The sequence below is a fragment of the Paroedura picta genome, chromosome 9 (assembly GCF_049243985.1).
Source record: "Paroedura picta isolate Pp20150507F chromosome 9, Ppicta_v3.0, whole genome shotgun sequence".
NCBI lineage: Eukaryota > Metazoa > Chordata > Lepidosauria > Squamata > Gekkonidae > Paroedura > Paroedura picta.
Genome location: NC_135377.1, coordinates 40,098,299 through 40,115,691, shown reverse-complemented (window position 1 = coordinate 40,115,691; position 17,393 = coordinate 40,098,299). Strand labels below are relative to the sequence as shown.

Genomic DNA, 17,393 nt, shown 5'->3' with positions numbered 1-17,393 from the left:
TTTTCACTATCACTACCACTAAACATTATAAAGATGAAGATGAGTTGGCTTGTGTGCAGCCAACTCATTCCCTATCTGGCATCCCTTTGGGTATGCCAGAAATTGGGAGAGAACATTGTCAATGAGCGCCAATCAGTTCAAACTGCACTCTGCCAATGAGGGCCAATCAGGTCAAATTGCATGCAGACAGCCAGGAAAAGCCTCTACCCTGGAAATGTTTACTCATGAGTGATGGTCAATCTTTTTAAATTGCACTTTGCCTATGAGAGCCAATCAGGTAAATTGAGTGGTCAGTAACGAAAAGCTCAAGAATGTTTACTCATGAGTAAGTCATGGCCACTTGTCCTGGGAGTTTTTACTCATGAGTAAGTCATATCCCCCAGCCAGGATAGTTCAGCCCCAATAGGAGAGCCCTCAGCCCTGGTAGTTTAGCCCCAATCAGGAGGAAGCTCTCAGCCAGGAAAATCTAATAATGGATCTGCTCTCAGCCTCAAACTTCCTTCTAGTCTCAGAAGTTTGTTGGGTGGAAGAGGAGCTGCCCTGCTACCAGTAAGTTTCTCTGGTCTCCTATCTCTTTCAACTTGGCAGACACGGGAGTGGGGGAGCGAGCCATCACCTCTGTGTGCCATCAGGATGGGGGATGGGGGCTGTGGGAGGTCCAGAAATGCCCCTGTCAGCCTTAGATACCCAGGACAGTCAGGAAAAGCCTCTGCCCTGGGAATGCTTACTCATGAGTAAGACATGAGGTTTGCAATTTGCTATCTGAAAAGGGAGGAATGCTTTGGGTATAACCACAGGCAATTGGAGCAGGGGAAATAATGTTGATCTGGGTGGGAGAACAGTTTCCCAGGAACACCTTCCCAGTATAATTGGTTTTTATGACCTGCTTTTCACTGCCCAAACAGTCTGAGTGGCTTATAATTAAGTCTTCCCATCCTCTCCCTACTACAGACACCCTGTGAGGTACGTGAGGCTGAGAGAGTTCTGAAATTGCTCTGTGAGAACAGTTTCTAACAGGACTGTGACTATCCCAAGGCCAGCATGTGGAGGAGCAGGGAATCAAATCTAGCTCACACATTAGAAGCCGCTGCTCTTAATTACTACACCAAGCTGTGCAAATTGCCATTGCTTTAAAGAGATGTAGCTAGACCACAGGCAAAAGAAGCTGTTCCAATTAGATGGTGTAAGTCTGTTTTGACTTGCTCATTGACTGTTAGGGGATTCTTTTCCTTTAAATTTGGGCCTTCTGGCCAATTGCTTCTCAGAGCAATCCAATGATGGAGACTCTCAGGCATTTCCTACATGGAGGAGTTATTGTGATTTGATAAGGTTTGCAATTTGAGAAGGCAGGAATGCTTTTGTCTTCTGTGTGTGTGTGTAGAGAGGAGAGCAACGAAGCTCTCCATCCCCATCCCAAGCAGCCCTTTCCTTCAGAGGAACTGATCTCTGCAATCTGGAGAGGAGTTTTCATTCTGTGGGTTCTCCGGGTCCCACCTGGAAGCTGGCTCTTCTGACCAGTGGTGGGGATGCTAGCATCCAGCTGGGACCTGGAAATCCCACTTCTAGGTTTTCTCAAAGCCTGAATAATATTTCTCAATGGTAAAAAAGTTGAGAAAAGCTGACAGAGGGAGTAATTTGCCAACCAATGTTTTCATGTTTGATTGTAACAAACTCTTTTTGATTTACTCTGATATTGAACTGAAGAACATACTGCCTGTAAGGTTTTCAGTTCTTTAAATAAATTTTACTATCAATTTTCATTGAAGGAAGAAACTGCAACAAGTTTATTATTTGATGTTTATTGTTATTAGCAATGACTGCCACCCAGCATTTCTTTGTTTCCCACCTGGAGCCTGGCATCCCAGCATCTCCGTGGGATTCAAAGCCAGGGCTTTTCTCCAGGGGGACTGATCTCTGTAGCCTGGAAGTGACCTGCAAATCCCCAGGTCGCAACCTCTCCCATCCTGCGACCTCTCTGCCACAGAGTTCCCCCCCTCCCAAATATGCCCTTTAAACTCTGGGATCCTGGAGATGACTTGTTGTAGAGTCCACCCTCCAAAACAGCCATTTTCCCCGGGGGAGCTGATCTCTATAGTCCAATTCCAGGAGATTTCCGGGCTGCAGCTGGAGATTGCTGACACCTTGGTCAGGAATGTTCCTTGAGGCCAAGGATGGGCAGGAGCTTTTGCCATGTAGCCAGCCCCCAGGAAAGCTAGGGTGCAGGTGTGCTTCCTAGCACCTGCTTTATTTCTTGTTACAATGGACATTGCCCATAGTCCTGAATAATTTTGTTCTCTTAAAACCTGGCCACTATACTACTCACCCCTTGTTTCAGATAATTTATATATAAGCTAAATAATACCAGCCCCAATACTTGTGAGAACTTTCTGCTTATTTTCCTCTGTTGTGGGAATTATCCATTTATTTCTACTCTTTGCTTCCCTTCATGCAATCAATTTCTAATCCTTAAGCAAACCTGTCCTTTTATTCCGTGACTGCTAATTTTACTCAGGTGTCATTGGCGAGGTACCTATCAAAAGCCTTTTGAAAATCTAAGTATATAATGTCACTGTGGCCAACATGCTTTTTTTCTGAAAGAACTCCAAAAGTCTGATGAGGCAGGACTTCCCTTTGCAGAAGCTGTGCTGATTTTCTTTCAGTAGGCCTTTTTCCTCAGTGCCCTAATTTATCTACTGGGGCGAGGTAACTGGCCTGTTACTTCTTGTTTCCCCTCTGGACCCTTTTATGAAAATGAGTGTAACATTTGCTACTGTTCAGTTTCCTGGTATAGTGACTGAATTAGTGATACATTACATCTATGGATGAGTAAAGCAAGAATCACACATTTGAGTTCCTTAAGGCCTCTCGGGTATATGCTGTCAAGACCTGGAGACATATTGGTTGATAATTTCCCCAATAAATCTAGAACTTTATCTCTCATTACCTCAGTTGGACTCAGTTCTTCAGACTCCCTGAAAATAGTGGCTTTGGTATTTGCTCTGAGAATCTAATAAATATATAATATAGAAACAAAAACAGTTTGAACAGATTTTATTTATTGCATCACTTCCCAGGTATTAAATTACAGCAGAATAAAAGTATTATAAGTAACTATAGAAAGGCTGTTTACAATTTTGTAACATTTCTAATGTTATGGATTACAAGGTATTGCAAATGTACATTCTTGCATAGCCTCTGTATCCTGACAGGATCGGGCTAGCCTGGGCTATCCAGGACAGGGCAGATTAAATATGAAGTAACAAAAAAGTGAATGCCTGAATGAGACTCAGTCTGTAAGTAAAAGCATGCAGTGGCAAGGAAGTTTAGTTTAAATAATTGGTTAGATACATGTAAATAAATTTAGAACTGGATTTTGGGGTTTCAGTATTGCACCAGAAGATAAACTGATGAAGGGGGCCACCCTTTTCCATGTGCTTCCCCAAACCAAATATTAGAGTCATTTTGGACCTCGCAGTGTAACACCCTTTGTAGTGTGAAAATGTTCATATATCTGTACACGTGGCTAAATGTTCCGCTAGCTTAGACATAATATGATAGTAAATGGCCGAATTTTTTGTGATTTAGTCTTAGTATAATTTAACTGTATTGCCATGAAAAATTATTTATTATTTTTATTTACAACATTTTTGCTGCCTTCCCACCCAATCATGGTCTACAAGGTGGCGAACAAAAAACAATTAAAACAATTAAAGATAAAATTAAATTATAAATTCAATTAAATTTCTCTACAAAATATATACATTTCAGTTAACAGTGCTATTAGAACTGACCCGTAATATATGAGTTCTGTGCTTCAACATATGTGCAAAAAAGAGAATTACATTGTACAATTGGGGCTTTCCATTTGAGTTAACATGTTGTATTGCATTTGTTCTACAAGTCAGAGCATATAGTAGCAGTAAGCATATCTGTGCTAATTGAATTTCTTTAATCACACAAATGTTGTACTGGCCTAGATTCTGATCGTGACTTGAAGCAAAAATGTCTTATTTGCCTAAAGATACTAGAGATAAATGGTGGATAACTCAGTATGGCTTAGTTTATAATTCAGTTATGGAACAACATCTTTTATTACGAATTATATCTGCATATACATTCTTGCGTGGCTGGTTAGAAATTGTAATGTTGGTGAGGGGAGAGTTGCCAAGGATGGAGCCAGGATGTTTGATTTACTTTAAAAAAGAATCCCATAAAATTGGTTTGTCTGGGACTGAATGCCAGATTGATTTCTTTTAGTTCTTAAATATATTGTTGAATTACAAAGCTTACTGTGGCCAGGTTTCCCTCCAAACCTCATGCAATTATTTTTTGTAAAGATCACATTTTCATGCTGTTATGTCCTACCTTGTTGATGTATGTGACTTTCCACAGCTTGATGATTTGCTTGGTGGACTGCAGTATTCTGTAAATTACTTTCTAATATACAAAACATTCAAATCAACTTCAGTAATCATCAGTTTAATGGAAACCAAGTAGGGGATTAAAGCCATCAATATCTGTGCATGTTCCATCTAATCTGATGAAAGCCAATTACACAGGTGCACGTGGCTTGGAAGATCAAAATGTATCTTATTTTAAATTGCAAACAGAGTTAATAATTTCAGAGCAAAACAGTTCACCTCATAATACAGCATTATGAATTAAAGACACTTGTAATGATCCCATAACAGCCATTCCCAATGGCATTACTTGTTGTAATTTGGTCCTTTAGAAGAACGGATCATTACTAAGTAAAAGTAGTCATAAGCATGTCTATAATGTATAAAGGATTAGCCAGATCACTCTGGAAGAAAGAAGAAAGAGGAAAAGGTAAGATATCTCAAGAAGATTAATTCCAGTGGAAATAGGTATTCTAAGAAAATAGTGAATACTGGAAGTAAATTGGAAGATCAAAAAGGAAGGGAGTCAAAGCTCCACTTTTCAGCACCGCTTCACTTTGAGTACCAGTGGTTTCATTTTAAGTCAGAAGCTTCTACTCCATGTCTGTTTCTGTCACATAATAATATAACATCTTGTAGGTTTGATGCATTAGATCTCAAATTTATGTAGAGTACTTCTTCAAAGAAAAGATGTAGATATTGAAATGTTGGCTCAGCTGTTTCCCCTTAAAAAAAAGGAAATCTTGATTAGAAAATGGAATTACACCACTATCAAAATCTAAAAGTATGATCTAATTACATGAAATTGAAGGAACTTTAGATCAAAGCTAGTATCCTCACTGTAATTCCCCTTTGCAGTCTGTTAATGTGATAAATGTACTAGGGCCACATTTAATACTTGCTTGATGTCAGAAACTAAATTATTTGACCCTTATCAACAATCCCATGTTAATAATTGAGATACCAATGGGCACTGCTGTGACTTGTGCAGCTGGTCCTTCACATGTATAGTCATGGCTACTTTCCATCTGAGGAAGAAGGTAAAGCCTTTTTATGGAATTTCACATCAAAAATCTCAAAAGAATGTTGAACTAAGTATGCTTAAAAACTGATGGGTAAAACTATTATTGTGAAGTAAAATTTGTATATTATCAAATAAATCTTGCCACTCCTCCAGGTAGCTCAGGTGATGTGTGCAAGGTTCCTAGGCCTCCTCAAATCACAAGTGCAGATCATCTTTTGGGGCTGAGGCAAAGCCTGAAGACAGCAAGTTAAATCCTGTGATCTTTTTGTGAAAGGCACTGATATTCAACATTTCCCAGCTTTTCCCTCCACACAACGTGCCTTTTCAGTCCTAAGAAACTTATTCACAGAGTTGCAGTACCTGTACAGAGTAACAACTTATGGTTCAGTTGCAGTCATGAAGGGGAGAGAGTAAAATCACTCCTTCCTGCCTTTTATGTGAGCAGAGCTCTGCAGATGAAAGAGGAAGAAGGGAATAATTCTGTACACTTTCCCTCCCCACTGCAGTCTGGCATACTGGGTGACTATTACACTGTGAAGCTCCTGTGACCATATGAATAAATTTTCCTGGAGTCAGCGAAGGACTGTTGCTGGGGAGGGAGGAAAGCCAGGAAGACTGGAGATCCTTGCATGGTCTTGTACTGGATCCAACCCAGTACTTCCTCTGATTACCAGCTGCCTCAAAATGGTTTTCAAGTAATATGAAATCCTGGAATTCCTGGAGCATGTGAGAAAAACCTATTGCCTGTCCTTAGTAAGGATAAAAATATCAAAGTTATAAAAAATGATCCACAAACTGAGTTTTCCACGATACTCTAGGATTGTGCCAATCAAAAAATAATCTGGCAAGCTACTGCAGAATCTTATTTTCATATATGTTCCTATTTTCCTGTAGCAGTTTCCTTTCGCAAAGAATTGCAGACCTATATGGCATATATAAATAGTTATATAAAATCAGCTGAGATTATAACTGTGATTGGTTTAGAGCTAAAACCTAACCTAATATTTTTATCCTCTTGATCCTGTATTTATGGGACTGTAAAGTACTTTACAGTACTTTAACTGATTGATTCTTTATCTGATTGAACTAATTAATTTAAAAGAAAGAATTAAAGGATGGTCAAGAGGTATTGTTTAGAAATGGTCACAAACTGTTTTTGTAGTAGTTCATGGCTGAACCATGAACTGGAATACCTGCTCATAAATTGCCAGTTTATATTGGTTCATGAGCCCTTTAAATCCCTGCTTTCTGATCGCTGCTGCTTATGGTGAGAAGCAAAAGACAGGGGGACAAAATGACTAAGCCATTTCACTTGCTGCTTTCTGCTTGAGCCATTTAAACCAAACAGCTGAGTGGTGGGGAACAGAAAGCAGAGGTTTAACTGGCTTAGACCCATTTAAATCCCTGCTTTCTGCTTTTCACAAACTCTATAAAAATTAATGGCAGTTTGTGGTGGTTCTTCGGTTCACAAACATCACTTCACAAACTGGCCAAAATTCATGATTTTAGTTTGTGAACAGATTCATGTCCATCCCTAGTATTTTTTTTTCTTATAACTGTCTGCATACTTGCAGGCACATTAAACAAATATAAATACAGTCACCTGATTCATATAGTTTCAGAGGGTATGAGAGGGCAGAACAGTTAGAGGAGTCCAGTTGCACCTTAAAGACCAATAAGAGTTTTAGGGTATAAACTTGAGGGTCAAAGCTCCCTTCATCGGACACAGTAGAAGTGGAGATCTGAATCCTTTTATCCTAGTCAGACCATTTAAAATTTTCAGGTTATTTTATTTCTGATTTAAGAGTGACAATCCTCAAATAAATAAATTTCAGAGGGAAATGAGATTACTAAATTTGAGTTAATTCACAAGTTCAGAACAATGGACCCCATAGGACATAGAATTTTTATCTCACTACAGATGCTAATTTTCACACACCCCCAATCAGTTCCCCCTGGCTTCAATCAAGCTGATTCTAGTTTACATTGTACCTTTGCATCCTTTAGAAGCATTCTTTACAGCACCCATGCCACCTTCTGATTAGGATAAAAGGACTCAGATCTTTATTTTTATTCTACTGTGTCTGACAGAAGTAAGCATTGATTCTTGAAAGCTTATACCCTGGTGCTACTGGACTCAAATCTAACTGATTCATAAAGATATCTAAATTGTTAGGGCATTTATGAAACTGAAATTGGTATGAAAAAATAATCCAAGCCACTGTTTTGCTAGAAGGGTGTCTGGGATCTGCAGCAAGCCCTGGGTTGGGAGAAGCCCTTATGCTGAGAAGAGCCAGGTTGCACACTGACACCCCCCCACTAGTCTCAAAACTGCCCTTGATGTATGTTCAAGTAGCAAGAGGCAAGTCAGGAGGTGACATGGCCACCATGGAACAGGAGCAGGCAGGAGGGAGGGTGTAAGCTCCAGCATCATGGTTGCACCGCCCAGGCAAGTGTTTGCATCTCTAGCATCACTTACCATTGGCTCCCATCACCAAATCAGGAGCTGACTCACAGACCAGGGCAAAAGCACCTGCCCCACAAATATGCTTGGGGGGTAATTAAAAGAGAGGGCTCAGAAGATTGGCCAACCAATGAGGGGCAGCCCAATGAAGGGCAAGTGGAATGTTCAATGGTTGTATGGACAAGTGGGAAAACAGGGCCATGATTGATAGGGCCAGGGGAGCATGAACTCCAAATTGGAGGAATAAAAGGAGGTTCCCTGGACAGGCTAAAAAGAAAATGGTTGCTGGGGGTCCTATGCTGCAGTGGGGACACATCCAGCTTGGATGATGAACAGCGTGGTGCAACCTCCTCCCCTCCCATTCTGAGGACTGGGGAACCTTCCACCAAGAAGAGGGCAAGGTGGAGTGCAGGCTGCCCCAGGGTGAGCAGGTGGGGGCCTTCCAAAAGGAATGAAATCAGCCAGGAAGGTGTCCATGTTTTGAGAATGCAAACTATATTTTGCTACTAATTATAATAACACACATTACCACACAAACTCCATAGTGCACATGAACAGCTGTGACGAAGATGGTAAAGGCTACAAGTATTGGTTCTTCCAGTTTGCCTTGAAACCCAGCAGTTGCTGTGTAGACCATGACAGCTAATGGGATCAAAAGCCAGTGAAGCACTTCGGATCTCGTGTTAGTCATCTGGCATATTATCATCCTGCACTGTAGGAATTAAATTTGTATATATGAGTGGGTGGCAGAAGAAAATAACATTTTCCCCAGTTTGGAAAGAGATTAGGAAATGGAGATAGCACCACATCCCCCAGATTCATCATAAAATATTGCCCTTTATTATAGAAAAGAATGGTTAGATTCAAAATGTCATTAGCAGAGCTCCACTTGAACTTCAATTGAACTTGCCTGGCTCCCCCCACCCCCCGCTGTTGCAGCCCACTAAGCTCACCAAAATGCTGCTTTTGAAGAACAGTGGAGCTTCAGTAGGATAAGATAATTGAATAACACCCCCCCACACACACACATACTCTGCTGATTATCAGTACAGAGAGTACCTTAGGTCCCAACCTTAGGTCCCATGCAAGAATGGTAAGGAGAAGCTGACTGGAAGAGTGTAACCAGAGCCTTGGTTTGTATGTTGAGTGACAGCCCCAGGTTTGTGTGTCCCAGATCACAAAGAGCTTTAAAGGTAAGACTTATAGCCTTACTGACCAGGAGCACCTCCTTCTCTTAGACATGCTGAGACTCTATATTTCATTTCCCCCCGGAACCATGAGGCGAATAAGCCCTTAAATATCCACTGGATTTTAAAAATATATACACAATGGGATTGGAACATTTCAGATATTCCCCTGTAAAATGTTAATGCTTGTTGAGAACTGACATTCTTTAAGGATGGACTATTGAATAAATTTCCTTTTTAGCAACTACTTAGTACTAAAGAATGCAAGTTTCTAAATTGTTTATCATCTCCCACCCTTTTCCACCACACTAGGTAGCCATGCCTACTTGTCTCAAACTGCATTCTTATTTGGTCTTTTAAACAAATAAATGCTATAAAAATAAAAGGTGTAGACAAGAGCAGATGAATTCTGACTAAATTTGTTATTTGAGACAGTGAATAAAAATGAAAGACAGTAGCTACAATCGATTACAGATTTAGGCATACTTAATTTGGTTGATAGCAATGGGCTTAAGCACACTTAACTTTGTACGGGATTGTGACAAATTTGGTAGAACTGTGGAGGGTAAAGAAATTGCAATGGCAACTAGTTTCTGAATAGGAAAGAGGAATAGAAAAGTCTAATAGAGAGAGATAATGTGGGATTCATGAAATACAAGGTCTGGTTGTTTTTGTATGGTGTGAATTAAGACATGGTTCATATTTATTTCCTAACACAATAATAATTATTTCTGAAATATACATTTTACTGAATATCCATGGTGAAATGCTAGCTAACAAGGAACATGTGTCCATGCTTCTTCTCTTGTGGGCGCCTTGCCATTATTGGCTCAGATATGTCTGGATACTATCATGAGCAGGAAATTCCAAAGTAAGTTTCTCTCATTGAGGAATACAGCTGGAATCTTAACAAAAGCATCTACTCAGGCTGAAATCATTGTGCAATAAATCTTGTCCTTTATAGAATAAAGCCACGCTGCAAGGCTAAATGCTTGTTTCAAAAAGGACCTATGTGAGCAAAAGCAGCTATCTCTGTGTTTTTCTGGACCCTTAATAAATATGTGAACATCAGTAATATTTACATTTTATATTTGATTTTAGAAGCTGGATTCCTAAATGGAACAATGTAAGTTGGCTATCTTCCTTACTCATGGCCACTGTGGAATATTTAACTTTCAAATATTTAAAACTAATGAAAGAACCATTTTTGCTCAATGCTTTTCTGATGGATTACACTATTTGGTCTGCATAATGAACATTTTTTAATTTCTTGGAACTGATTACAATTTTTTCTTAGCTTTAAGTAGCTACTTCATTTATAATCTGCTTCCTGGCCAAAAAGACCCACAAATGCCTTATAATAAAATAAGATAAACCTGAACATAATAAAAAGAAAAAAGAAAACAGTAGCAGGAAGCATTTAAAAATCTACAATAAAACAGGCCATAAGTCCTAAAAGAGGTCTTGGTCAGTCTCTTGAACAGGAAGAGGCCCAACCTCCAGCCATCTCTAACCCCTTAGAAAGCAGGGATATCCATAAAAGACCTAGATATCATTAGGCGGTATATGGGATAAGGTAGTTTTTCAGCTAAGTAGTGTTTTTAAAGATTACATTATAATCTCTTTGCTATTGCTCTGGATCCAAAGTAAACTGCTTGAGAACTAGAACTGAATCTTCGGTGAATGTTGGCCAGCAACCTAGCAGTTGCACGATTGATCACCTATAATTTCTGGACACATCAAAAGGTAGCCCCACGAGGAATGCAAGGCTCCTAGTCAACTCTAGAAGCTGCCAGGGCATATATTACAGATACTAGTGCCTATTATGCACATGCATTTCCCTCACATTCACTGCACATGTCTGTCATGTTTTCTGTGTCATCCTACATTCTGCACCCTTCAGCACTCAGTTCACTTTCTGGTCACTGTTTCCCTGGGTTTTCTGAAAGTATTTTGTGCTGCTTTCCCCCTTGTTTTGCTTGTGGACTCCCTTGGATTCTTCCCTCTGCCCTTTCACCATCTTCCCTCATTCATTAGTATATAGGTGCCATTTCCCCCTCATTTTAAAATTTCTAATTTTGTTTTTGAAAAGCAGCAATATGAGACTATCACTAGTCTTGGATCACTGAATAATTTTTTTAAATGGAGAGAATGTTTAAAAATAGCTATGTAAGGTTTAGTTCCCCGCTTTTATTTACTTTAAAGGGAAGTCAGAGAGGAGGCGAATGGCAGCATTCCCAGTGCAAAAAATAATAATGAAAAAGTCAGTGCTGCATGCAAACAAAATAAAGGGTGGGATTGTCAGAGCAGAAAGAAATTGACACTAGATGTAAAGAGAGACATTGTGATGAGAAGCCCAAAGTGTTGTAAAAAGATTCCCTTTAATGCTTTAATTGTTTAGTCAGGGCGAGCCATTTTGGCAGTTTCTGGAAACCTAATGTCAAAATGGCGACTGAGCTACATGAACCTTCTACAAACCGCCAAACTTAAAAATTGCTTAAGATTAATTCATTTGGAAGGCAGAGTGCAATCCGCACAGGACAGGCTTTAAAAGACTGCCACAATCGCAACCAATGGGCAGGATCAAATTAGAGAATTACAAAGAGAAAAACGTGCAGATTTGCAAGGGCAGGGAATTAGTTACTATATAGCTGCAATAGGGCATCTGTGAAAATACCTCTTTTTTCAGTTTAGTAACATAAGACTAAAAATGCTCTCCAGAGCTTCTGCCAGAGGACTCCCCCCCCATAAAAACTGCAACCCTGTGCAAAGCTTGATGGCATTATAGCCAACTCCGCACAGATGTGCGCACACATTCACATATTACCAATGATCATAGCTTACGATGGCAGTATCAATGGTTCTACTGTGTATTCTGTACACTCAGCATGTTCCCATATTATGCAATCATGTGACTCCCATTTTTCACATTAACACAGCAAAGAATTCCCTAGTGCTCTGCAACATGGAAAACGGGGCTTATCAGTTGTTTGTCCTTTTCAAAAAGAAGTCTTGCCAATTTCCCCCTTTGTCTGTGTTCCTTTCTGGATCCTTTCATTCAATGAATTAATGCTAAAATGCACATGTAAAACTTGAACCATGAGGATTTAAATAGACGCTTGCTGGAAGCAATTGTGCAGCTGCAGCAAGGCTATGATGTACATTAAAAAAAAACAACCCAAGATTCAACACCACTTCCCACATGTCACAAGTGACTTTCCACCCCCATTCAGAAACATGGTTTTTCTTTTTAATTGTAGCTGCAGAATACATGGAAGGCAAAAGAAGTGTGTAAGGCAGGGGCATAATTTAAAGTCCAGATTAAGGATTACTACTTGGAAAATCTGCAGTAGCGGGCCTAGGACTGCATTTCCTAGGTGCAGATGACGCTAATGTACCACATAGGTATTCAAACATTAAAACCAAACCACAGAGCACTCCTAAAGTGTACACCCAATCCTTTGGGGGGAGTGACCCATCCAGAACAGGCTTACAATCATCTCTAAAGTCACTGTGGCTCCCATGGGTAACTCAATACTGAAGGAAATATACTCAAAACTATTAAATCACTGTAAACTGCAATTTCTGCAAATCACTCAGCTGACTCATTTTACATTATAAAATGTAAGACTGAAAAAGTGCAACTTAGGGTTGATTTTTTAAAGGTAAATGAGCAGTATGCCACAAAGTCTCTGCAGAGTTATAACAAAACAAATATAGTTCCATTTTATTCATTAGGATATGGTGTTTATCAAATGCATTTGAAAGACACCCAAGGATACTTACAATAACATTTGAGAACACAACTCCAACCATCCACAGGAACAGTCTGGTTTGTTTTACTAGTATTTCACATGGTGATAAAAACACCCAGATGGTAAGGAGCATGATGAGCAGCACAGGAGACAACAGTGGTAGCAGTCCTTCATACAAAGAATAATTCTGCAGTGTTTTCTTTCCATATGCTCTACAAAAGAAGCAACTGACTTTATGAGTAGAGAAAGTATTCACCTATATAATCAGAGTCACATGTCCTGAGACACTGGTCACAGCCTATAGCCATCCACCTTTTTTTAAAAAAAAAGAAAATTATTCTGCTACAATTGCAGAGAAAAAAAACTTATAAAGTGCACAAATTATTAGTTTATCATGCATTGAATCAGATTATTTTCCTAGAAATAGGCAGACTTTTTTGCTACCTATAATAGCCATAATAAGCAGCTCCTCAGCTCTAATGTAGCATTTATTATTCAGGTTGCAATTTTATGACCATTTTATTGTGAGAAAGTTCCACTGGATTCTACGGAACCTAATGTGAATAAATATGCATAACATCTTACTATCAAGGACAGTACAATACAGAAAGATGGAAAAGAGTATCCTTTGCTTTAGTCAGCAGCATTTGGAAAAACCACTGGAACTATTGATATGAAGTTGCCCTACCCCAAGTCAGAGCCCTGGCCCATCTAGGTCAGTATGGTCTTCTCTGAAGAGAAACAGCTTTCCACAGTCACAAGGGGAGAAAAGACTTTTCTATCATTTGAGACATTTTTGACTGGGGAGGTCAGAAACTGAAACTGTGAGCTTTCTCCATCCACAGCATCCACTGAACCCCCTGTCCCACCCACCCCCTTTTAAGTTTTAGTGCAGAAATTTCATCACTTATGAAAGCAGCATATTACAAACTGTTGTTATAAACAGACATGAGATTGTAAGAAGAAAAGAATGAAGTGGAGTGGAGTGGGGAGAACCACTGTCTAGTATCGAAACTAGTTTGGCTGTATAATAATTCAGTTAGCAATTTGTAGCTGGCTGAAACAAAGTAGATTGAAACACTGAGATATATTTCATTATAAGATAAAAAGCACAATGCCTTCAGCAGGATGAAAGAGCATTCCCTTATGTTGGCATTTACTTACAGATGAATGTTGTAGAACGTCTGTGGAAGGGCAATTAAGACGCAGAAGACTAGGAAGAGAAATGTATAAATGATGATTCATGGTTACATGGCTTTGACAAAAAGACTTATTGATTCAATATATGTTTTGAAGAGACAGGGCATACAAACAAATTCATCAAATATACACAGAATGCATTGCCTTGTGGGGGGATACTGACATCCATAATTTGGCATAAAATATTTGGCTACAGCCTTTATTCAACATTGAGCATGGCAAGCATGGGAAGAGGATCCTGCCCTCTTGTGGTCAGCTGACTACAAGGCACCCCACAGGAGCCTGCCCCTCAATGGGTTGCATTGGCTATCCAGCCCAAAGTCCCGGACATAACAGCAGACTAAAAAAGGAGGGAGGCAACATGGATGCCTTCTGGGCATCAGCCTCCGCTGGGTTCTCCTGCCCCCTGGAAATGCTGGCCTTCAATCAGGCTCTGCATCTGCACATCCCCTTAAGCCCCCCCCCCACAAACCTAGGGGAGGCAAGTGAGTAAGCTTGGCTGCCCCAAAATTGATCCTTCCCATGCTCCACTTCCGCTGGCTGCAACAATTAAACAATAATACCACCCAACATCTAACAGTCCAACAATTCATAAACAGGGAGGGAGGGTGGGTTTCACGTCTTTGGGCACCCTGAGGGGGAAAAGACGCAACATCAGGCCGTTCTTTTAACAGACACCTGGCTCGGCCATGTCCCCGTTGCTGTGGCAATGCAAGTGCTGCCCAGAGGATGCCAGGGCTGTGAGTTCTCTCCCACCAGCCAGGTCCCTGTTGGCGTTCCTCCCCCGCAGCGGAAATGGCCCCTTTAAATAAGTCTCGGGGCTTTTTATATTTGCTATGCAAATGTTGGTTTGTAAATGGAGGGAGAATGAGGGGGAAGAATGTTTCAAGCATATAAAGAACACTGATGCGCAGGCCAGTTTGACAGATTTGTAGTCTCAAGTGAATAGATGCCCTTTGCATGCAACCCATGATAATGTTTCTTACACACCATAGTGGACCACCCATACCCAAAGGCACCTGCAGCCAAATATAGCATACAATATTCTGCATGTACTTTATGGAGTGGGAGCCTTTGGCTTTGGGTTAAGCTGCAGTAGGAAGATCCGGTAGTAAGTCAAGAATCCTATAGACATAGGCACAAACTGAATGTCATGTGAATGTGCTGTTATATGATAATTTTACATTAAATTCAGCCACTGGGCGCTACCAACTTGAGAGGACCAGTTGCAATTCAGTGTGTATGCTTAATCCTTTTAGCCTACTTTTCTTGCTCAAAATCAGTCCCTTTAGATTGATGTTTGCCTCAGTGGGAAGTAAGGTATTCTTCCCAGTAATGGGGATACAGCAGGCTGGACGGGAGTAGTTGTGTATGCAGGTCTGCAGAGACCGGGAGTGGGGAATCCAGGCTGGGCATTGAGGATGCATGAATTCCATTTGCTGATGTGTAGGATCCGGCCTGCTATTAGTTGTCTGTTTTAACCAGTCAAGGAGCTCCGCTTAGGGCCGATCACTGGCTTTGGAGGGAACCACTCAACTGTATATATAATAATAAATATAAGTTCAGGTGGTATACTGTTTAGTTATTCAGGCATTGGTGATCAATAAAAGAGTTGATGCTTTTGGATATGAGTGTCTCTGCACTTTCATGAACTCACTATTCAGTAGGGGTGATTTTTACTGGCAAAATGGTTATCATCCCCTCCTATCCCCTGCAAGCTGGCAACCCCCACTGATAGCATTTCAGTGGTCTTTTTGTGTGTGTGATTTTGTTTTTCCAAAATAGAGATTCAATCACATATCTTGCATCTGCAGTTCAACAACAAATGAGGAATGGATGAAGGCAAAGGTGCAAATGTCATTTGCAGTAATTCACAAATATAGACGGGGAGGCAATCCTAGGTCTGAGTTCAGGAGCACCTCAGAGACCAACAAGATTTTTTGGGGGGTGGAATAGAATACTAGAATCATGGAGTTGGAAGGGGCCTCCAAGGTTTATATAGTCATCTTGTCCATTCCCCTGCACAATGCAGGAACTCACAGCTACCTGCCTACCCACAGTGACCCCAATTTCATGCCCAAGTGATCCCCCCCCTCACCAAAGTATACGTTTTTGAGAGACAAAGCTCCCTTTGCCTGATTTGTCACATTAGTTGGCATCTGACAAGGAGAGTTTTGACTCTCAAAAATGTATGCCCCAAATCTTGTTAGTCTCTGGGGTGCTTTTGGACTTGAATCTAGTCCAGGCTTCTTCAACCAGGGTTTCATGAGTTTCTTGACAGCCCTGAAAGGGTTTCCTGAATGGGTGGGAGGTAATTGATTTTTTTAAATATATTTTTTAAATTTGTTAAACATTTATTGGGAGATATGATCATATAGGGTCATGTCAACTGGCCCCCAGCCTCCCAAAATGGCCAGTGAAGGGTCTGGAGTAGATGGGAAGGGGAGGGGGTCCCAGGTGAGTATGTACACAGCTATGCTTCCCAATTATATTCTGCAGGATCAGGCCACTTCGGGGGTTTCTCAAAGCCTGAAGAATGTTTCAGGGGTTTCTCAATGGTAAAAAAGTTGAGAAAGGCTGATCTAGTTGTTCTACTGCAGGCCAACACAACTACTCTCTGAAAGTAACCACAGGTCTGTCTGCAGGCCTGGTATAGGATTGCTGACAATTCCAAACCTGGTCACCCTTGTTTTAAGAAGCTTGAGGATATGAAACATTTCAGATGCTGTTCTTCGTGTTGTTTATTATTTTAACATTGTAATTACTCCATCATTTTCCTCTCTGCTTTCCTAAAAACAAAGCTAACAGCTACCTTATACATAACATCTGGATTATATCCTGCAAGAAGCATCTCTAGTGTGTTGGATATGTTTGCATATCTTTTCAACTATGATTCTCTCAATACTGCCTATAGTTAATCTGTACTGCAGTTACTTATGGTTTCGATTAAGCAGGAAGGGCATTTGCAACAAAAACCTGACATGTATAGCAGTTAAACATCTGCATCATATTAAAGAAGAGCTAAGACAAAACAATGATGCTTGAGGTTAAATCTAAATTTCCTGCTGCAATGTTAAAGTTTGATTTGTTAAAATGAAAGCTACCAAGAGGAACATAAATAGAGGCTTGGGCTAGAATTAGCAGTCCAAAGCTGCTGCCAACTATTTGTTCTTTATACGCAGTGCTATTTTGGTCAGGATGAATTCACTGACCACAACCATGTCCTTGTCTTTCTTTAAAATGAATGGGTCATTCCAGTTCTCATTCTCGTTCTTATGAGGGCAGGTGCAGTTTCTTAGACCTTCCCTATATTAATCTGTGTTACTGTACATTCTGGTCAATGGTACTCTGGGTAATGAGGCA

General features: G+C 40.3%; 1 protein-coding gene across 3 annotated transcripts in view; it reads right to left on the bottom strand.

The window, feature by feature from the left end:
• Positions 1-2,859: 2,859 nt before the first annotated feature.
• The window catches only part of LOC143844805 (ethanolaminephosphotransferase 1-like), a 60,790-nt gene continuing 46,256 nt past the window's right edge, over positions 2,860-17,393 (bottom strand). For all 3 annotated transcript variants that reach the window (XM_077352455.1, XM_077352454.1, XM_077352457.1), the window contains exons 7-10: positions 13,995-14,043; positions 12,862-13,042; positions 8,418-8,600; positions 2,860-5,125 (exon numbers count right to left, since the gene is read on the bottom strand). In XM_077352455.1, the coding sequence (XP_077208570.1) occupies positions 5,063-5,125; positions 8,418-8,600; positions 12,862-13,042; positions 13,995-14,043 (476 nt within the window). In that variant the 3' untranslated portion in view covers positions 2,860-5,062. The remainder of the gene's footprint in view (positions 5,126-8,417; positions 8,601-12,861; positions 13,043-13,994; positions 14,044-17,393) is intronic.